Source organism: Heteronotia binoei, chromosome 1 (assembly GCF_032191835.1).
Source record: "Heteronotia binoei isolate CCM8104 ecotype False Entrance Well chromosome 1, APGP_CSIRO_Hbin_v1, whole genome shotgun sequence".
Lineage (NCBI taxonomy): Eukaryota > Metazoa > Chordata > Lepidosauria > Squamata > Gekkonidae > Heteronotia > Heteronotia binoei.
The window spans coordinates 54,929,042-54,952,424 of record NC_083223.1 but is presented as its reverse complement, the minus strand read 5'-3'; the positions used below and the strand labels follow the sequence as shown (position 1 = coordinate 54,952,424).

The window sequence follows — 23,383 nt, the reverse complement described above, 5'->3', positions numbered from 1 at the left end:
TGTTGACATAGTTGCTGCACAAAATCCATCATTAGCCTGGATGCAGAACTGGTACCTCAGTTTTTTAAATGTGGATTTACAAACAGTGTATAATTGAAGTTGCTTTAATGCTTGCTCAGAAAAAGCTATTTTACATAATGGACCCCAACAGAAGATTTGGTATGACTGGCATTCAAATGGAAAGTGAATTAATGAAGAGAAGTCAGCACAAACAAGCAGATCTTCTCAAAAAAATCACACTGCGAAGGACAACAGTATGGCAGTTCCCAAGGAAATTCCCGGAAGAAAATTTGATTCATTTACTTTTCTTATTTTCTTTTCTTGCTTTCCTTTTCTGCTGCAAGGTCTTTAGTTCAGTCATTACATTCAGTGTTTTATAAACCCATGCAATCTGGAAATCAAAGCAAAATATTGGCATGTGATGTGACCGACAGCTATCAAGTGCTTGTGTTTGTAAAGTGACAGATTAGCACTTACCACAATTATGATAGCATTTAGCAGCAAGGGCACTGAAAATATTAAGGAAATAAACATTCCTCTTGAATCGAAGTACTGGTGTTTTGAGAACAACCTGCAAAGGAACAGGAAAAAACCCTCAATCTATCAGCAGAACTTGTTTCATTATCTTTCAAAGTTCTAGTAGTTCTACCACAAGCCTAAGGAATACAACCATTACACAACAATAACTGTACATCCGATTTCAGTTATGTTTAATCTGTACAATCTTCTTTCTGAATGCAAAATTGAATGCCCTCTATGATGCATGTGCAGAAGTGTATACAGAAGTCCTTATTCATTTCAATGGACAGAGCTGAACCACGCAAGCAAATTAAACGTGCATACAAATTGTCCACCTATGTTCAAATTAAGGGTAAGCTGGGGAGTTGAGACAGAGATCTCTAGACTGAGGAGTTTAGGTACAATCCAGCTCTGATAAAGCCAAACACAGTTTTGCAGTGGTTTCCAAAGGAATGCCAGTGGCATGCTCTTGTTTTCTGTGGGTCACCTGTTGGGAGTATGCACCCTTGAAAATCCAACGCAGCAAAGGTAATGAATGTGCATTGCACATGTCTCCACAGCTCTGCCACCTATTCTGGGGAACTGCCAATTCTTATCCTATAAGGTTATTTTCAAACACCATAAAATAGGGTTGCAAAATGAAGCATCCATAAAAATATCTTTATCAAGCCACATGCATCATTACCACAGCTGTGATTTTAAAGCCATAGGTACTTGGTGTCATAAGAAATTGTGCCACTTTAGACCCGAGTGCTTAATTTTAGCTACTGAAGTTTGAAAACTTTTTTTCCTAAGTAAATAATTAGCACCTGCTTCTTGCACCTTGCCACCCCCAGCAGCATTTGGCTCAACTTAGCCATGAGAGCTGTGAGAACTCTGGAAACACCTTTGCAACACTCTGGCTGCTCAGCAGTAGCTTTTTCTCTGTCAGGAAGCCCAATTACTGAAAATGCTACATTGGGCATAAGCAATAACTGGGGGGGGGGGGGGGGCTTTTCTTGCTTCAAATAAGCTCCCTATTTCACTTCTTCATTACTTTAACAAAATAGTTCTTGCTCTCACTTCAGAACTGGGATCAAATTGACCTGGAGCAATGGGGGAAAAATACATGATAAAACTTCACAATCTCCGCACCATGTTATCCTCAAGTGGTATGAAGTTAGTTGCCCTGAAGAGTTTCATGCTCCCTCCCCGGTATTTTTAAAAATAGCAATGTGAACTTCTGCATGGCATTTTTTTGCACACTGCAAAAAAAGCAACATATAGGCCAAAATTTTTAAGATGCTACGCATTCCCAATTTTTTTGTATTTTCTCATTTTGGCTGCTATTGTATAAAAGGATGCTCCCCTCCCCCCCTTACCGGCAACTGGTGGCAGATGTAATACAACTCCTACAGTTTCTTATTTTTGTGACCAACTTTGGGGTCTACTCAGCTCCCAGACAAGATTAAATAAAGTTCAGTTTCTCAGACTACACCTAAATTACAGAAGACTTTTGTATGTGTAGAGCCTCGTGGCGCAGAGTGGTAAAGCTGCAGTACCGCAGTCTGAATTCTCTGCTCATGACCTGAGTTCAATCCCAGCGGAAGCTGGTTTTAGGTCAGTAAATGACCAGGTCCTTCCGAGGTCAGTAAAATGAGTACCCAGCTTGCTGGGGGGAAAGTGTAGAAGACTGGGGAAGGCAATGGCAAAACCACCCTGTAAAAAAAAGTCTGCTGTGAAAACATTGTGAAAGCAACGTCACCCCACAGTCAGAAACGACTGGTGCTTGCACAGGGGACTACCTTTTTTTTAACCTTTGTATGTGTATTATGGTATGGACTAAACAATCTTGTTCCCAATTAAAAAAAAACCATCCAGAACACTAAGCATATGAGCAATGGCCCATACAGTGCCACACAGCTGAGCCTATGCTTGCCTCTCCCGCAGAAATCAATGGGATGTCAAACCCACTTAGACTGATGCTTTTGTTAAGAAGAAAACTGTAAAGTACCCGTAACAACATGCAGCTAAAAAGAACGAGAAGTGAAAAGACTTGGGGGGGGGGGCGTTTATAACTAAAAGTATTTAGTTAGCAAATCCAAACATTCATGTCATCACCTCCAGTTTGCGGCAGCAGCTTCATTGATGTATTCTGCACAGAACACCAGGATCACTGCAACAGAAAAAACAATGGCAGTTTTAAAATAATTGAAGTCTACTGCACATAATGTTGCATCCAGTACATATAAACCATAATCAAGCTATCTGTCCTAAAATATTACCTGGAGGGCCCATAGCTGCAGGGTAAAGTGCATGCTTTGCCTGCATAATGTCTATGTGCTGCCTTTTTGCCATAATATGGCATTCAGGGTGGGTTATAAAACTAACAACTAGATAGATCATAATGAGCTCAAGTATTGTCTGCTGCAGCTCCTGCTCGGTGGAGGTGAGGAAGGCTCTCAACTTTCATTGTCTTGTTAATCAGGAGGGCATTTTCATAAAGCAGGAACTCATTTGCATATTAGGCCACACCCCCTGATGCCAAGCCAGCCAGAACTGTGTTTCTGTGTGTTCCTGCTCAAATAAAAGCCCTGGGAATGTGGATCTAGTGAGATGAAAGATTTCTATATGCGCAGCAGTCCCCAAACAAGCAGAAGCAATAAAAAATTACTCCCTTGCTGTCCACTTGCACTAAGGGAGGGGCACTGTTTCACTGCTATTTGTGCTGGTCACACAAGCCCACCGCCCAAGGAGTTTCTTTTCGAAAAATTTCTAACTCCAAATTTAATGAAATCAGGCAAACTAGGAGCTGAACATTCTATTGCTCTGTACGCGCAATGCTGTCTCATTATTTATTTATTTACCTTTGGATTTATATCCTGCCCTCTCCACAAGCGGGCTCAGGGCTGGTCACACCAAAAAGAACAACAACTACAATTAACAACAGATTAAAATTTAAACAAACAGCACATAACCATGTCTAGTGCCCCCCAATGTCTAGGCAGGGCATACCAAACCAATAGCAAAGTCCAGTTCAGCAGATGATTCTTGAGGACAATTCATCTGGACAGTGTAGGCAGGGGAAGCCAAGGTCTTCAAATATCTGCCGCTTCATCAAAGGCCTGGCGGAGCAGCTTTGACCTGCAGGCCGTGAGGAATTGCAGTATATCTCGCAGGGCCCTGATCTCGAGTGGGAACAAGTTCCATCACGCTGGGGCCAGGGCGGAAATGCCCTGGCTGAAGCTAAGCAGCCGTCTTTCAGGTTGGGGACTACCAGCAGATGTTGTGCTTTAAAAATTATATTAAAATTTTCACTGAAGGTTTTATTGTTTGTACACTTGTTTATTTGCTACTTATATATTCATCTTATGGAGCTTGCTGCATTGCATTTTTTTCCTTCTGTTCTTGTTATGTTGATATTTGCTTAAATAAAATTTATTTTTACGTTTAAAAAAATTATATTAAAGTGTTACATGTTGCTGCAGGTACTGGGGTATTGTTTGTATATATGGAACTGTGCTAAGCACATTTTCTTACTGCTCATGCATCACTGGATCTGACCTAGAGCGTTGACCTAGCTAGCATAAGGTAAAAGGATAACTTTTTTTTTTAAAGCTTTGTATTTTTGCACACATTCAGTAATGATGCCATCCTTTCTCAGTTTCCCTGTTCAGCTAACATTTGGAACCCCACACTTTTAAAGGGGAAAAAAATTGATCCTGCAAAGAAAAATGTTATATGTAAATCAGGGAATTTGGCTCCGATTTTGTTCATATAGATATGCCAGACAGAGTCATATGCTGAAAACCAGCCGAATGTCATGCTCGTTATGTAGTTTTGGATCACTGACAATTTTGTAATGATTTTGTTTTAAGCTAATTACATTGTGTTCAGTTTTAATCTAAATAAAACTCTGTTTGTCACTGGTTTCATTTGGTTGCCAAATCATGACTAGAAATTTAGTAATTTTTTTTAAACTACTGACATTTTCATGCACTGCACAGCCTATTGTGTTGAGTTCTATTGTGTTCTGAATTACTGTTCTGTAAGTATAATGAATTGTGGACAATCAACATCAGCAGACATTAAAAAATGAGCTTTTTTTTTTTAAAGTAAAGGCTGGCTTTATGCCTGGGAGCCAGAGAAATATTGTTTATGTGAGGGTATGCCTGTGATTTAAAACAAATATATTAATTTTTTACACATTTTATTTTCATAATTTGTGCTGTAAGTTATTAGTTTAAGTTTGTCATTTGCCTTAAGTCCTTAGGCACTAGCAGAAAAGTGTGGTACGCTACTTTAATTAATAAATACATATCAGCATCAATACACAGCATATGGTTTAGAAAGACTATCAGAATTGCCAATTTTTTTGCCTTTAAGTAAGTCTAGATCCTAACATAAGACAGAACAAAAATGTAATAAAAATTCTTCATTACTCACTGAGGGTGAGAAAATGCCCTATTTGTAGGCGATAGTGGCGGAACGAAAGGTAAGTGAGACACAGGCATGCTGCATGGAAAAAGACAAGTCCTATGAGCCAGGGTTCAGACCAGTCTGTGTCCTAGGAGTAAAACACAGGGGGGAAATACATATTAGCAAATTGTCATCATTGCAGAAATGGACCACTTGCCTTTGTTTCATTGACAGGTTTGTCACCCTTTTGTAATGTTTTCCCTCATCTTGTCCTCTGAAACCTGATTATATTCAAGTGTAAACTTGGAGAACATTTTCTGCTGCACCTTCAACAGTTAAGCATGGTTACGTCTATTTATTCTAATACCATTTTGATTGTCCTGTTGTTGCAGATATTTGAACAGAGTTTTTTCCACTGTGTTTTACATTTCTAAACTTCCGCTGTTTTAGCTGGAAAGTTTTACTGTAAATTACTTTGGAAACCAATCCAGTTGAAACACAGGCTACTGGAAGCAAGTAAATAAAAACCCCATGGTATTCTAAAAATAACTCAATTTTTAGACTATTGTAATTTTGTTTATTTACTTGCTTACTGTAGCCTGTTTCAACTGGAATGGCTCCCAGAGCATGACTCACCACTGGTTCTGCACTTCAGTCCCATCTTCTTTACCCCATAAATGTATATATTTTTCAAGGAGTCAAGAGATTCATACAGTTGTTGTAAAGATGAAATGAGGAGGAAATCGACATGTCACCCTGAGCTCCTTGAAGAAGGGGTAGCATTTAAAAACTGAATCATCTCCCCTGGCCCCACTGACCACAAAGACTGTAAACCAGATGTGGCCAAACTGCAGCTCAGGAGCCACATGTGGCTCTTTCACATATATTGTGTGGCTCTTGAAGCCCCCCCCCACCTGTCAGCTAGCTTGGAGAAGGTATTTAAAGTTAAAGTTGCTTTCTTTCCACCGCTCCCTCCCATCTAATTCCTTCCTTCCTGTCTTGTGGCTCTAAAACATGTGATGTTTATTCTATGTGGCTCTTACATTAACCAAGTTTGACCACCTCGGCTGTAAACCCCGTTCATATATTACAGTTAACACATGAAGATGGCACAGTCAATGCATGTCCAGCTGAAAATGCATATTAAACCCCACATTTATCTGGCCCTGTTTTTAGTTTTGAATGCACCAACAATTTCTTACAAACCAGTGTTCATATATACACGAATATACTGGCATAAACTGAGCAGAACGATTATTGTACAATAAGTACAAGTGTAGCAATGTTATATTTTCTGCATTATCCTAGTGGGAGTGTTTTCTTTGTTGCGGCCTGCCTGTCAGTTTTCTTACAGAAACCTAACCAGAAAGAATGACGTATTTCTGTTAATGGACACGTGCAATTCAGGAACTAACATAATTCTTGAGGGGTAATGGAGACCATTCACCACATCAGAGAAAACTCCAGATTATAGAGATAAAAGACACAGGATGGTTCCCTCTCACCAACCAAATACAGAAGAGCTATTTTGCGAGTGGATTATGAAGAAAACACAACAACCACATTTCCTCTCTGCTTTCAGCCTTGGAAGGGACCTGTGTGTTCTGCCTGTTGCCAGAAAGAAATCTGATCAACTTTGTTTGTTTTCCAATGGATCCTTTCCATTTGGGCAGAGGGCAACCTGACAGCACCATTTTAAATCTACATACTCAGATACTGTATACACTGGTCAGCATTTTGCATAGGATGCTTACAAAATTAGGCCCTTAAGATCACAGCCTCAGACATCTCCTCCCCCTCCCTTTTTCAAGTACTCACCACACCCCAAAACTTACTGGGTGCCTTTGGGCCAGTTACTTTCTCCCAGCCTAACCTACATCAAAAAGTTACTTGAGAGGAGAAAATGGAGGAGGAGAAAGAAGTACTTTTCTCCCTTTCTCACAATACGAGAACACAGGGACATTCAATGACATTGCTGAGCAGTAAGGTTAGAATGGATAAAAGGAAGTACCTCTTCATCCAAAGAGTGATTAACACATGGCATTCATTGTCATTGGAGGTGTTGGCAGCTGCCAGCATAGCCAGCTTCAAGAGGGGATTGATAAACATGGAGCAGAGGTCCATCAGTGGCTATTAGCCACAAGGTATAGATGAAACTCTCTGTCTGGGGCAGTGATGCTCTGTATTCTTGGTGCTTGGGGAAGGGACATAGTGGGAGGGCTTCTAGTGTCCTGGCCCTACTGGACCTCCTGATGGCACCTGTGTGTTTTTTTGCCACTGTGTGACACAGAGTGTTGGACTGGATGGGCCATTGGCCCGATCCCACATAGCTTCTCATATGTTCTTAATGCTATACGTTCCTATATGGACACAAGGCGGCTTTATAACATCATTCTCCTCTCCTTCATTGTATCCTAACAACACCTCTGTGAGGTAAGTTGATGCTGAAAAAGTCCATGTGTGAGAGAGAGACCGGCCCACGATCACCCAGACTTTTTTCTGCTGAGCTGTTGAACCTTTATTGATATTATATTGCAAAGAAGAACGGAACAGGGGAAGAGGTAGGTTCTTTTTTGATACATTTACCTCTCCCCCCCCCCCCCACCCCGCCGAAGCCAAGAGCTGACGATCTGCTCCTCTCCAAAAAGTGAGGGGGGGAATTATCCAGTTTATCCCACCGCTCTGAAGAGCAGGAAACGTTGCAGGCAGGCGAGCCTTTTTAAACAATTCCACGCACGCTTCTTTTCCTCCCTGCACAACCAAACGCACGACTCCTTCCATTGCTTCCCTGGCCTGGCTGCAGTTCCAGAAAGGTTAGCCCCCCCACCCCTCCTTCCACTCCACTGCCGGTGGGAGGAGCAAGAAAAGCAAAACGGAAAGGGTGAATTACCGTCAAGATTCTCGTGACACCGACGGGGACCCGCCCTGGAGGTTCCATAGTCGAACGAAGCGAAAGCAGTCCCACAAAGCACTCAGCACAGGGCGCTCACATTCTCTTCCGGTTTCAAGTTGAAGGAGGCCGCCATATGAGGGGGGAAAAGCCTCTTGGCGGTTAACCCCACCCCCGCTATGCTTGAATTTCTTCGCGTCGATTGCCCATTTAGCAAGTAAAATCCGCTTTGCTGAAGCTTTCCTCCACATCCACAACATATATTAAAGGAGAGCGGCTTACGACTGTCTGACATCCACTCTTGTCCCTATAGAACAGTCTGTTGGTGGCGTGAGAGTGGACAGCCCCGGAACGTAGTCTTTCGTTATTCATAGCTGCGTTTGAGGTGCGGAACAAAACTGCCTACCAGCTATGTATGGCTCTGCTCACTGTGCTGGATTCCTTGTCTGGTGAAGTGTGCTTAGAGAGCACGCGAACGCTTACTTTCTGAATAAAACTAAGTTGGTCTTAAAGGTGCAACTTGAGTCCTATTTTGTTCTACTACTTCAGACCAACACGGCTGACTACTTGAGTCCACGCTCCAAAAGATCCATTTTCTCCAAGGACCCATTTGTCCTTTTGCCTCCACGCTAAGTTTTTACCCCTCAACAGAAGAGTAGATATCCAACCGGAAGTCATGGAAGGTGCGTTACCGTAGTCTTTTTATCTCTACAGAGGAAAGCAGCCTCCCATTCTCGCGAGAATATCATGAGAAACCTGAAGGGGTCTGGGAGAAGAGTGTTGGTAAGGAAAAAAAAGGGGCTTTTTTTTTTTTTTAAAGAAAGGGTACAGAATGCTAGTTTATCTTCTAACCGTGAGTCGCCGCGTCTCGCGATACTTTATTGGGAGGGTATATATAGGGTTGGGAAAGCACGCGCCTCTTTAGAGCCGTTGGGCAGGGGTGGGTAGTGGAGGGGTTTGTGCACGAGGGAATTTTTTTTAAAATTAGCTGGGAGGGAAGGTAGAAGGTCTCTCAGTATTTACTGTCCTAAAATGGGGAAGTATTTTTTTTTTAAAGGAGGTGATTTTAGAGATTGCTTAGTAGTAGTCTATAGTTTATCAGGGCCCTGTTCTACCGACCCTAGTTCATCAGGGGCCTATACTCTTACTCTTCTGAAATAAGATAGGGATGAGGTGAGGAAAAAGAAGCATGAAGCAACGTCCTTTACAGAAAAAAACGTAGTGCTAGATACGAAGTAAATGCCACGAGTTTCAAGATTGGTGTGTAGTCAAGAAAGTGTAGCATGGAGAGCTGCTTGTTAATGGAACACCAGCCCCAAAATTATTCTGGTTTTAGTTTTTTCATATGTAGAGATCAGAAAAATGAGCATCAATTGGAAATGGGAAAACTTACATTAAAAAACATTTGTGCATATAGGGAAAAATGTAGATTTAGTAGCCCACACCAGTAAAAGCTAATTTACCCATAATACATGCTATAAATTTATCAAAATTATATTTATCAAGGTCTCTATTGTTTTGTCCCATTGCAATTTGCAAATAGTTAATCCTTTTATTCTTAGTGTTAAACTGGATAACCCAGTAATTCTGAAACATTACTATTATAGGTCTTTATTTCTCAAGTTCAGTTTCTATCCAACAACAATACTATAGGTTCTGATATTTTGTGAAGCCCTTTTAGAACTATCACTATCTGTTAAATAGATAACAGTGCTTTCAGCATGCAAGATAAATTTATGGTGTTTTTTTCTAAATTCATTTTCTACTATTTGGCTGGAGTATAATAATTTCCAGTAGCTGTGAAGAAAAAAGCAAGGCACCCATCCTATACCAGTAGCGGCGTGTTTTGCACTGATTAACCTGACAATGGATGAACCTAGAAGCCTCAAATGCTTTAATGAGAATTGGTGTTCCATCTTATTGAAGACACTTTTCTGCACTGAAGAAAATTAGAAGCAAATATATTCTTTTAGCTACCTCACAGACTTAATCTTTGTCTTATTTTAGTAGTTACTAAATGCCCTAATATAAACCCAGTATGGTCAAAAAAGATATTTGTCAATTATTCATTTTAGTCTGTTAGCTAATATGGAGGTCAGAAGCTTATAATAGTTTAACTCAAAAAATGACTTGTATGAGCTAATAACTGGTTTCTGATTTTGAATGGCAGTGATTTTATATTTCCACATAAATGTCAGCAGATTTGCTTTAGAAATTGTGTTTATAGCAGCCAGAAGTGGATAATCAAATATTTGGGCAAAGACTTGATATAATTGATGGCAAACAATCACTTTCTGGAGCTTTGTTTTTGTTTCTTTATTCTCTAATGACTACAGTCTTGGGCATAAACAGTTCAGCAACAAAACAACAGCAAAAGAACAATGATAATGGTAACAGGAAATGCAAGCATAATAACAAGAGCACCAAGTTGTCCAGTTTGATTACGTAGGAAAATAATTTAACAACTGCCAGAGTAGTAGTATGATCACTTCTAGCCAAAAGAATCTGTAACTTACAATGGGCTGGAAGACGAGCCAGATCCTTGAAAAAGAGAGAAACAAATATGTTTATATACCTGTGGAATTTTGGACAATCAACTAAATAATGGAGCAAGATATGCAGACTTCCTGTGTTGCATCTGTAAAATCTGTCAGCTAATGGAATCCTTCCAAAACAGTCACAAAAATTTTGGTTTTGGGATTGAATTAAAATAAGACAACAAAGATTCATCAGTATTTAGGAAGTCCAGGTAGTCAAGATACTCTGGGCTAGATTTTGGATATGCCACTCCCAAGTAGAAAGGAAAATAAACTTTGCGGGCTTGGATTTTGGTACCAAACTAATCTAAAGCATAAAGATGACTCAAAATCATGATTCCTATAGAGGTCATACAGGGGAAATCCCCTGGCAATCCAGGTGGGAGGTTATCGATTTGCCAGATTGTTTTAAAGGCATCCATCCTCAGTTTAAAAAAGCCCCACCTGTTTCTGAGGATGCAAAAGTTAGCTTGAACCAAAATCTAAAAGCAGATGCCCAGGCCCCCTTGCTTGTAGGGAGCACACACCTAGTTCAGCTTTTGTATGGTTCCTGCCACACAACGTGGAGCTCCTGTAATTCTTCAAAAGAATCTAGCAGAAAAGATAGCGAGCCGATTATGGCAACCAGAAATCCAGATGGGGGCACCATATAACTTTTTTTTTGTTAAATTTGTTTACTGAAGTATTTGATTCCTGCTTCCATAATAACTCAAGCAATACATAGCATATATAACATACATTAATACATCAAATGCTTCTTTTTCCCTTTTTTATTTCCCTTCCCTCCTCAAAATGACCAGTAGTAATACCTTAACCATAAACACACCTTTTGGAGTTTAACCAATGTATCATTATTGGCCTCACCTGCTTTTACCGATGTAGTATTCTCAAACCACCTCTTCTTAACTTCCACAATCTTATCCCCACCTGGCTTTCCCTGTTTTAATATTGATAATATGTCTGACTGGATCCATTCATATAAATACCCATTCCATCTGTCTATAGTCCATTTTGTAGCATCTTTTCAGCCAAACGCTATAACCGCATTGACAGCTAAAATCATAGCTTTAAATAGATCCTGATAGGGTTTATCTGTTTTATAGTTCCCCAAAATTCCCATAAGTAACACTTGCCCCTATTCCACTTTAACCTTAACATAATTCCTCCACCTTTTCCAAGATCCTTTGCCAAAATTTAGTCACATCATTAGAGACCACCGCCTCTTTAAGCGGTGTTGGAAAGTGCCCTTCCGTCAGGGATCTATTTATGATATCCTGTACAGGATATCTAAGCTCCCTCTGGCAAGATTTAATAAGCCAGGAGGGGCATGGATCCAATTTACATGTTGTTGGGCATGCAGATAAGAGAATCCTGTCAACTTCCTCCAGGCTGAGAGGGCCGAAACCATCCAGAACACAATCCGAAGACAGGCACAGAGCCTCGGTTTCGCTAACTGTCTCTAATATGGCAGGGGGGTCGGGGCGAAGCGACGCGACCTTGTCCACAAAAAAATTTGCAAAAGCCTCACAGCCAATCTCCAATTCTTTAGAATTTGGTCTGCCTTGAGGCAGCGTTGTTAAACTCGGAATTATATTAAATAGTTGTGCCGGGCGCGATATTGTGGACACAATCTTAGCCGCAAAGTATGTTTTCTTTGCGGTTTTGATTGCCACCTCATGGGACTTCATAATCTCTCTATAAGATGTTTGAGTCGCTTCGTCTCGAGTACGCCGCCATTGTCTCTCTAGTCGTCTAAGTCTCTGTTTTAGTTGTCGCAACCCCTGGTTATACCAGGGTGTTGACTTCAAACGGCGTAGAGGGCGCCTAGGTGCGATCTCTTCAATGGCTCTGGAGAGTCTATCATTCCAGAACTCCACCAGATCATCCAAGGAATCGCCAGGGGGCCCGAGATCCCGCAGGGCCGTCAGGAACCGTTCCGGGTCCATCAGGCTCCGCGGGCGAGCTAAAATACGCTCTCCGCCTAAACAGGTTTGGGGTGGCACATCCACCCGAGCCTTAAGGGCATAGTGATCCGACCACGGCACTGCTTTAGCAGTAATATCGTTCACTAAAACTCCCGCCGCGAAGACCAGGTCTAATATGTGCCCCGCCTGATGAGTGGGCGTTGTAACAATTTGGGAGAGTCCCAGCGTCGCTATGGATGACACCAGGTCCATCGCCCGACTGGAGGCCACGTCGTCGGCATGAACATTGAAGTCACCCAAGACCAATAGTCTTGGGTACTCCAATGCCCAGCCCGCCGCGTCCTCCATCAGGGATGATAAGGCACCGGCCAATGCATTAGGCGGACGGTACACCAGCCAGATTGCCAACCCCTCCCCAGTGTCTCACATCAGACCGACACATTCAATGCCCCTGATCTCCGGGGCCGGGAGAGCCCTAAAGGAGTAAGCCTCCCATATGAATAGTGCCACTCCTCCCCCCCGCCCGCTAGTCCGGGACTGGTGAAAGACCGAGTATCCCGGGGGAGCCATTTGAGAGAGGGCTACGGTCTCCCCATCGCGCACCCAGGTCTCGGTCACGCATGCCAGGTCCGCCTCCTGCTCCAGCAGGAAATCCCGAAGGACAGTGGTCTTATTGTTAATGGACCTGGCATTACATAACACCAGTGCCGGATGCGAGTAAGTTCGCCTGGCCCCACTACCTTTCACCATCGGGATGGGACACAGGCAGGAAGGTGGTCGAGCACTACCATGTCTCGGCCTCCTTCCCTTATAGGTCTGCCTGCTCCCACCGTCATACCTTCCCCTTCCCAGGAGTACTGGAATCCCCAGGCCAATCATCTCCTACTGGTGGAAACCAGCTCGTTACCAGCAGTATCTAAACCTATTCCCTCTTCAACCTTATTATTACCGACCAATAATTCACCACTACCAATAGCCCCTAGTTATTTAATTTAAGACCCTCCCCCTAATCCAGCTATGAATCCTAGCTAACAATAATTAAATTTAATTCAGCAATTATAAGGCTTGAGATAAGGTCATGTGTAATGATCAGAATGGAGTCATCATGCTGGATATTAAGAAAAGGAAGTTCCAGTGCAAATAAGATCTTGTAAATAGTGATGAGATGAATTTGAGAGAAAACCTCATTCTAAAAAGTATTCCCACCAGCAGTGTGTTTAGGAACACAACTCTGCACATTTCTTCCAGCATAGTAGGAAATAAGTAGAGATAGAGAAGGTAATTTTTTGGAGGAGTAATATGTACTACTGGGTGAGCGAACTTGGTATGTTTGAACCTTGGTGTGAACAAATGGAGAGTTGATTAGTTTAGAAGACCAAACTTGATCCCATATTTCATCTGTGATCATAAAATTAGTCTGTTTGCCATTTTTGACGAAAGTGTAGTTCCTTGGTACTTTCAAGATGAATTACGATGTTGTAGTCTTTAAAAATTAGTTCTCTAGATGAGTGGTTCTTATTATCTAGTAGAGCTTCAAAGGCAATCTTGGGGGTACACAAAATTTGAAGTTTGAAGGTTAGTAGGTGGTTGAGTTACAAATAGAAAAACCATGAAATGGGATGATTCAGTTTTTTCTTCATTTGTTTTGGAAGTAGTCCTGTTGTTGAGGTTAGATCATTGACATTTGCCAGATTACCTTAATCTGGCAAATGTCAATTTAATCACCAAAGAGCAACTTGAAACAGATGCAAATATTTACTAGAGTGTAAAACACTATTAATTATATGTATATAGCTTTCATACAATTAAAAAAATGTAACCTCCATAGTCATTACATTCTCATTGCATTATTTTTTTTTAATTTTTTATTGTTATATATTCCAACACCAATCCACCTCTGTGAGAGTCCCAGGCCGTAGATACATTATAATATTCCATAAATTTATAACTATTAACATTTCATCCAAATACAACTCCATCACTCTATTTAAACATCTTATCTATTCATTTTCTTATTAACCAACCAATCGTCTTAAATTGTTTAAACTTTTCCAAATATCTCACCATCTTCCTAAACCACCCCTCCTCCTGTTCCCTAACCTTTAATCCGTTCATTCTTCGTATCTTCATCGTTAAATACTCCAAAATAATTATATAATTCATTTTATCCCTCCAGTGATTAATTGTCAATTCCTCAGCTTCTTTCCAATTCCTTGCTATCACTTGTCTTGCTGCTACTATCATCAAATTAATCCATTTACTATCCTCTTTTGATCTTAATCCCACACCATCCAAATTAATAATTGCCATTGCTTTAGATATACTTATTTTCCATCCCATAATCTTTGTCATCTCTATGCCAACCTGCAACCAGAATTTTTTCACTAAGGGACAATCCCACCACATGTGACTGAAAGTTCCAATTTCTCCACATTTCCTCCAACAATTTTTACTCCCTGATTTAGAGATATAATACATCTTAATGGATGTATAATACCATTTCTGTATCATCTTCAATCCCTGCTCCTGCACTAACCTAGATGTTGTAACAAAGGGAGGTAATCTAAACATCCTCTCCCAATCTTCATTTAAAATTTTATCTCCAATATCTGTTTCCCAATGTTCCTTCAAAAATTCTCTCGGGGATTTCCCTGTACCTAATAAAATCTTATACAATTTTGAAACTATTTTTGACTTATCTTCGCTATACTCTTTCACCAAGTTTTCAAAGGGAGTATTAATTCTTTTACCAATATTTTTAAGTTCTTCCTCCTTCAGCAATGAGGAGATTTGACTTTTTAACAACCAATTAATATTATTCAAAATATTACACTCCTCTTTCTTCACCCCATCAGTACCCCAAACCTCTTTCAATTCTCGAATCGTAATCTTCAGTTTATCTCCTACTTCCTTTGACAGCGATCCCCTTAATGGAGCAAATTTATCATAATACCACATTTTAGTAATAGATGATATCTCCGGAGCGAGTTCTTTTTTCCACTTCCCCCATACCCTACTGGGCCCCATAAAGGTTGATAATTTATCACCTATCTTCTTCCTCCTTTTCGTTCTCTCAAATAAACTTTCCTTTCCTCCTACTACCTCTAAATTTTCCTTTTCTATCCCGTTCAGCTCTTCTTCTAATTCTCCCTCCAACCAAATCATTAAGTGCCTTAATTGATATGCATCATAATAGTAAATTATATTGGGAATCCCCCATCCCCCATCTTTAATACCATAATATCTATACCTATTAGCTGTCCTTGGTTTCTTTGATGCAAAAACAAATCTATCTATATCTCCTTGCCATCTCTTCAGTACGTATTCTGATATATGCCAAGGCAATACATAAAATAAATAAGTCAACCTAGGAACTAGAAACATTTTAACCATAGCATTCCTTGTACTAATTGACTCTTTCCTCTTCCTCCAGTCTCTCATTTTAACTTGAATTCCACTCCAGATTCTTTTATAATTATACTCAAATATTTTTTTAATATTCCTAGGAATATTAACCCCTAAATATTTCACCATTTTATTTGCTATGGGAATATCCAAAATTTTTGAAGCTGCTAATTGTAACCCTGGTTTTACATTAACACACATCATCGAAGATTTTGAAAAATTCACTTTTAACCCTGACACTTCCTCAAATTCCTGTAGTATCTTTTTTAAAGGTGCCACTGCGGGCTCCACATCCTTAATTGTCACCATCATGTCATCTGCATACATTGTTAAGAGATTCCCATCTATTTTCCCTTTCCCTGGAACTTCAAAGCCTATAATTCTTTTGTCCTTTTTTAATTTATTCACTAACGGTTCCAATGCTAAAATAAATAACATAGGGGATAAAGGGCATCCCTGCTTCGTACCACTCATTACCTGAACATAACCCTCTACTGATCCACCAACTCCTATCAACGCCTTAGATTTAGAATATATTGCCTCAATCATATTTTGAAATTTCTCCCCAATCCTATACTTTTGAAATATGATCTTCATGTATGTCCAATCCACAGAATCAAAGGCCTTATAAATATCCAACGCCAAAAGCGTAAGCGGCAAATCCTTATTTTTAGCTAAATAAACCATACCCATCACCTTCCTAACTGCCTCTACTAAATACTTTTGAGGCATAAACCCAAATTGCTCTTTCCCTATCAATTGTGCTATACATTTTTTAAGTCTCATTGCCATAACCTTTGCAAATATTCGATAATCCATATTGGTAATTTAAATTGGCCTATAAGAATCTCTTAAAGTCTGATCTTTTCCAGGTTTCGGAATTAACACCAATCTCGACTCCAACCATGTAGGCGGTGTAGGAGATCCATCCAAAATTCCTTGAAACAATTCAGTCACATGAGGCACCAATATATCCTTAAAATGCTTATAAAATACCGCATTAAAACCATCCAGTCCAGGTGCAGATTGCATATTCATAGAATCTATAGCCACCTTAACTTCTTCTTCCGTTATATCCTTATCTAATTCTTTCCTACTATCTTCACTTAATTCTAAAAATTCCAACCCCTCACAGAATTTTTCTATATCTTCCTTTTTAATCCCTTTGTTTGCGTACAATTTATTATAAAATTCTATAAAATTCTCCAGTATCATTTTAGGTTCAGTTTCCAAAAACCCTATATCGTTCCTGATTGCCTTAATATTTTTCCTAACCTGAAAATTCTTAATTTTATTTGCTAAAATTCTTCCTCCTTTCCCTTCAAACTCATAATACTTCTGTCTGTTATACCATAATTTTAACGTAGTCCTATTAACATCCAATACATTCAACTCTTCCCTTTTCCTAACTACTTGTTCTTTATCCTCCTCCTTCTTAGATTTCCTAAATTTCTCCTCCAATACTCTAACTTCTTCTTCTACTTCTTTAATTTTCCTATCTTTACCTTTCTTCAATCTCACCAAATTCTGTATACACACACCTCTAATAGTGGCTTTCATTGCTTCCCATATTATTGTTAATGAAGTATCTGATTTCCTATTCTCCTCAAAATATCTTTCCATTGCATTTTTAATATTACACTTACTTTCTTCATCTGCCACTAACCATGGATTAAACTTCCAATTATAAGATCTATTACAATGACCTATTTGCAAAAAGGCTGAAACAGGGGCATGATCAGTAATCTTAATCATCCCAATCTCCATATCTTTAACCCAATTCCTCATTTCTTGAGAGACTAGGATTCCATCCAATCTTGAATAAGTTCCATGCACGGCAGAGTAAAAAGAATACACATCATCATTAGGAAACATTTCCATCCATAATTCTAGCAGACCAAATTTCCCGCACACTCTTTTAAATTTCTCTGCCTTTCTTTTTTTAACATTGCCTTTCCCCTGCAAATCAATATTAAAATCCCCCCCTATTATTTTAGTATAGGGTGAAAATTTTTCAAACTTCTGCAAAAATCTATACAATACATTCAACTGATGCACATTAGGGAGGTACAAAGAAGCTAAAGCCACCGGCTCACCCTCCAAATGACCCTGTACAAAAATAAACCTTCCATCCTTATCTCTCATTACCTTATCTGCAACAAAATCTATTTTAGAATTAAATACTATTCCCACCCCTCTGCTCTTCGAGGAGCCTGGAGCAATAAATTTCTTACCTTTCCCAAATCCAGGGAAATTCATCTCTCTTTCCCCGCCATTATATACCTCCTGCAAAAACAGCACATCTGCTTTTAATTCTTGAATATATCTCCCAACTCTTGCCCGTTTCACTGGATTTCCTAGCCCTCTAACATTAAGAGTTGTACATATAACATTAACATTTTTTATCATATTATACCTAACCATAGCTCTTCCCCATATCTCTTCTGTTCTCTACCAGCCTGGAATTCTAAACCCCAACAACCCTTAACCAGCCCCACCTGATGTTGCTTATCTACCCTCCACCTACCCTCCATCACCAATTCTACCCATCCAAGAGAAATGCAATATGCCAATGCTCGTGGCATATCTCTTGTATAAAAAATTCTACCCAATATGCATTCACTCACCTTCTTACTCCATTCATAATCCACCCATTCACCCCTTAGATCCCAATCATCCATCCATACCCCAATCACACCATCCAAACATACCAACATCATCCCAATCAGCCACCATCTACACATCTTCTTTCCAATCATACCACTAAACACATCAGACATCCAGCTACCACTGACATCCATATTGGGGAGGGGGGAGAAAAAAGACATCTCTCCCACACTGTAAACTCAAAAAGAGCAACAGCAACAATTAAAAAAACCCAAAAAAACCTGTTCATGTTGAGCTATTCCGGTCCTTCTATCTTCTTTCCTTCTTCCTTAATCCATCTTCCCTTAATCATTTCTTAGTCTTAGTCCTTTCCCTGAAGTCCCAAGTCTTTTTTTCCTCCTTTTTTTCCCCCTTCTTCTGTTTCTGAGTGTTCCCCATTTCCTCTTCCAAACTATTTTCCCCTTCTGAGTCCCGGTCAGGGAAATGCTTGTAATCCTTAGGCAGCTGCAGCCCCACACGTTTAAATAGCTCCTCCATCTGCTTCTGATCTTCTGCAAACTCTACTCCTTCATGCAGCATTTTCAGAGCAAAGGGTGCCATTCTCCAGCTGTATTTCATTCCTTTATCCTGCAGCACCTTGGTAAACACTCTTAACTTTTTCTTCCTGTTAATTGTTTCCTGTGATAAATCTTCAAAAACCAACATTTTTTTATCATTATACAGTAACTTATCTTGCCTATCCAAGGCCTTCATGCCTTTAAGCACCTGCTCCTTTAATATATATTTTCCAAAGCACATTACCACATCTCTCGGCCACTTCCACTCAGCTGTCTGCTTCCCAACTCGATGAATACGGTCCAAAACTTCCCTTGAAATTTCTAAGTCTGGGAGCATTTCAGCCATCCATTTAATCACATTATCCATATCCTCCGTTTCTGGAATATTTTTCAACCGCAAATTTGACCTTCTGGCCCGATTTTCCAAGTCCATCAGTTTATCTTTAAAGTATTTATTTTGCTTTTCCAACTGTCTGGACTGTTTTTGCAACAAGTTAATTTTCTTCTCATTTAGCTGCGCCATTTCCCATGCACTATTCACAGTCTCTGCCATAGCTTCAACGGCCTCAGCTAAATTAGTTATTTTTTCATCCACTATCTTCGTTATTGCTTTAATAATGCTGTGTTTGGCAGCTCCCATTGCCTTCTTAACTTCTAATTGAAAATCTTTTGGATTCATTAACTTATCTTCACTTTCAGCTTCTGAGTCCGAGGTCGCCATTGCCGTTTCTCTCAACACCAATTAGTTTTAACTTTAACTTTAGCCTCTAGCCAACTTCCAGACTCCCACTATACAACTATCACCAGCTTATATTAAAGTCTTCAAGGCTTTGTTATTTTTATCACCAGAAGAAGGAATACTTAATTCCCTTTAGCATTCTACCGGGAGCTCAAACAAAACACGTCTTCCTCTCAGCTGAGCATGCCACGCCCCCCCCATTCTCATTGCATAATAGCTTGCAGTCCTAGGATTCCATTTTGTACTTTCCTTTAAAAGTGTTGTTGCCCAAACTTGTAAGAGGAAAACCCTTCTTTGCAATGTTGTTGCAGAAGTTCAAAGTCCAAGCTTCTTTTTAAAATGATGGGAAGGTACTGATAAGGAAATCCACTGAATGAAAATATCACAAAGGGAGAGAGGATAAATCTTTCCAGAACATTTAAATGATTCCGTATCTTCCTCAGCTCAATCCCATTTAACAGTAATCTCTTTGTGGAGCCACAAAGAAAAAACATTCATACATGGATCAATGCACCAGTTTCTAATCGTGGTTTGTCACTTAAGTAAGAGATCAGAGGTCAAAATGGTGGGAATTAGCATAAAACATGAATAGCAGTTTGGGGAATACAAATGATTTCACCAGATGCAGCCTATTGAGAAAAGTTAAGGATTGTTTATTCCATTTGTTAAGATTAGAATGTATCTCCTGAAATTTTTGAATTTTATTAACTTTGACAAGGTCTTTGAGATCGTAATGTTTATGGATAGCTAAATATGGTAGATTCTTAGTCAATTGAAAGGGTAGTTAGTGATAATATCTGCTTCAGTGAACATGTGTTAATTGACAGAAGACAAAATTTTTATTTATTACACTTGAGACCTGGGGAAAAGGAAAGGAAAGGTCCCCTGTGCAAGCACCAGTCGTTTCCAACTCTGGGGTGATGCTGCTTTCATAATGTTTTCACGGCAGACTTTACAGGATGTTAGTGAGATTTGCCCAAAGGTCATAAGATGTTTTTGCAGATGAGTTAGGCTGTGTTCAGATGGCCCATCTGATGTGCCATCAGTACTTCTCAAGCATGGATTTGAAATGTGTGTTCAGACGGCTTCATCTTTAGGGGGTCATCAACTTCCTGTTCTCACTCCTCTTCTTTGACGATCTTTCTGACGTAGCAAATATCCAGCACAAATAGATCAGTGTGCTTTCTTCGATGCCTGATTGTTTTATGACTTACAATATTTTAGCACCCATTTTATATATTTTATCTATTTTAAATAATTTATTATGTAATTGATTGTATTTGAGACTGTTTGCATTGTTTTATTGAATCATGGAATTCCATGTCTGTGAGCCGCCCTGAGCCCGCCTTTGGCGGGGGAGGGCGGGATATAAAAATAAAATTATTATTATTATTATAGTGCCATCAAACTGTGAGGGAAGAGGAAGCCTTCTTCCCTTGCAGTGCCATTTTCTTTTAGCTCTTAGTGATATGCGCATAGCCAGATCTTTGCCAGTGACACTGTGGGCTCTGGAGTGATCTGGCCAGTGATGTCGGGAATGTGGCAGATGCAAATAAATTATGCAAATGAGTTATGCTAATGAGCTCCAGCACCTCTTTTTGTACAAAAGAACCCCTGCAGAAATGGGTTATGAGTCTGTACATATAGGTAGAAGGTCAGCAGTAAATTAGCATACAACATAATGAAGATGTTTAACAGAATCAAGGACCAAACAGGGATAATAAGCTTAGTTTATATGGTTACCATTTGTTTGGGTCTAATTTGAGGGGAAACAATCTTATCAGTAAGCCTAATTAGATAAATAGCTTAGGTGGTCCCTACTTCTCTAGGTTTTCCAAGAGAAATATAAATTATTATATGGGAAAATATGTACTAAAATTTCATTAGGTTCCAAGGAGAGATCCGTTGTAGACTGGAAATAGTTTGTGAATTTTCCCTGGTTCCAATTTTGTTGTTACTAAAACACAAGGTTTCATGACTATCTTTGAATATACTGATGGTAAACTATTTAGATTTTTACTCGACTTCAGAGTACTAAAGATGTTTTGAAGAGTTTCTGCTGCTAACAACACATGAGAATTTAAGTAGCTGATACAGTGATTTCGTTTAACCAGGATGAATTATTTAAGCAAAGGCTATGATGTTCCTTGGGATTTTGTACTGGAACTCAAGAGAGAATTTCTTACTCTTCCCCACAGTTTCCTGGAACAGAACGTGGAAGTGCCTTGCAATCGTATATCCCTTACTAAATATGCACACTTTTTTCTGCCGACCTTGGTAATGGAAGTGGAAGCTGCACAAGAATTGCAACTATGACACAAGAGTTAGAAAATGCCTCAATGTGGCCAATGGGATTGTGTGTGTTTTGTGGCCTACCAGCTGCAGGCAAAACAACAATGGCACAAGCACTCAGTGATTTTTTGAAGAAGCATAAAGGTTGGCTTTGTGTTCACCTCACCTATGATGAACTTATGCCTCCGGAAGCATTCAGCCAATCAGAGATGAGCTCAGGACAGGAGGGACAGCAGTCATTGGCATCAAACTGGAAATTCTACAGACATGAATTATTGATGTACCTTGAATGCCTCCTGCAGGCTCTTATTAAAGGATGCCATTATTTGCTTCCTCCAAAAGAAACTGAAGTAATTTGGAAAAACTTTGTTTGCTGTTTGAAAGATCAAGGCTTAATATCTTTGAGAGCAGAAGACACAGCAATTAGTCAACATTTAATCAATATTGCCACTCTCAGACCAACATATTTTATTTTAGATGACAACTTTTATTATCGAAGTATGAGATATGAAGTTTACCAATTAGCTCGCAAATATTCACTGGGCTTCTGTCAGTTGTTTTTAGACTGTCAGGTTGAGGCCTGTATACAGAGAAATTGCCAGAGAACTCAGCCATTACCTGAGGAAACCATACATGCAATGGCACAGAAGCTGGAAGTTCCAAATCCAGAGAAATACACATGGGAGCAGTACAGTGTCATTTTGAAGAGTACAGAATATTCTTTGGAGGATAATCTTAAGGTACTCAATTTGTTGTCTGTTACTCTGGAAAACCCAGTGAAACAGCTGGAAGATAATACAGAATTCAAGGAAGTTGATCGAGCTCTTTGTGCAGCCAGTGTCCTTCATCAAGCTGACCAGGCAGTCAGGCGAATTGTCTCTCAAACAATGAAGAATGCAAAAGATAATCTTATCCCAAGTGAGATGAAGAGTTTGGCACAGGAACTCAATCAGCTGAAAGTGGGATTCTTGGAAGATTTAAGACACGAGTATAATGAAAAGAAACAGTGTTATTCAGCAAGCACATTTGATATAAAAACATCTTTATTCCACCAACGGGCCAATGATATTGTTAAGAAATATGTGTTACACATGTAGCAGTGTGTGTATTACTGCCATGTGCAGGGAGTGCAAAACACAAACAATAAGCATTTTTAAAAGAACTCTCATACCATAGTCAAGTTTCTATATGTTGGTGTATGTGAAATTTATATAATTTGAGGAATAAACTATCAACTACTTAGAAAATACTTGTATGATTTAGCATGCTGTTGGCCTGTCTGAAATAGTTGACGCTTCACAAAAGTAAGCTTCTTCTCTATTAAAATGACCAAAAAGAGAAGAAACATTTCTGGAAAGAAACTCACTGAATAGAGCTGCCATGGGTCCCTGGAGAAGTTTATGTTAAGACATCATTCAAAACCTCTTGCTTTAAATGTTTCTGAAGCCAATATATTTGTCTCACAAGAGACAAATCGTGCGAAGCTTTTCTGTTGCATTTGGTACAGCTCATTT

The 23,383-nt window shown here is 39.6% G+C and overlaps 3 protein-coding genes across 4 annotated transcripts in view; 2 read left to right on the top strand and 1 right to left on the bottom strand.

Annotated features, from left to right (window-relative positions):
* Positions 1-88: 88 nt before the first annotated feature.
* On the bottom strand, positions 89-8,482 carry TMEM18 (transmembrane protein 18). Of its 2 annotated transcripts, XM_060234642.1 has the most exons (5): positions 7,808-8,482; positions 4,945-5,065; positions 2,620-2,674; positions 478-571; positions 89-391 (listed from the first exon to the last, which is right to left on the bottom strand). In XM_060234642.1, the coding sequence occupies exons 1-5, from the start codon at positions 7,853-7,855 to the stop codon at positions 296-298; spliced, it is 414 nt and encodes a 137-aa protein (XP_060090625.1). In that variant the 5' UTR covers positions 7,856-8,482; the 3' UTR covers positions 89-295. The 2 variants fall into 2 exon arrangements, with proteins under 2 accessions (XP_060090625.1, XP_060090617.1); XM_060234634.1 differs by having other exon boundaries at positions 89-571; positions 7,808-7,945.
* PSTK (phosphoseryl-tRNA kinase) lies at positions 8,098-23,116 on the top strand. The gene is made up of 2 exons (XM_060234654.1): positions 8,098-8,590; positions 21,776-23,116. Exon 2 carries the CDS (start codon positions 21,890-21,892, stop codon positions 22,964-22,966), a length of 1,077 nt encoding a protein of 358 aa, XP_060090637.1. The 5' UTR covers positions 8,098-8,590; positions 21,776-21,889; the 3' UTR covers positions 22,967-23,116.
* The window catches only part of PIGA (phosphatidylinositol glycan anchor biosynthesis class A), a 51,600-nt gene continuing 36,714 nt past the window's right edge, over positions 8,498-23,383 (top strand). The window contains exon 1 of the mRNA XM_060234622.1: positions 8,498-8,590. The gene's annotated coding sequence lies outside the window, so the exon portion shown is untranslated. The remainder of the gene's footprint in view (positions 8,591-23,383) is intronic.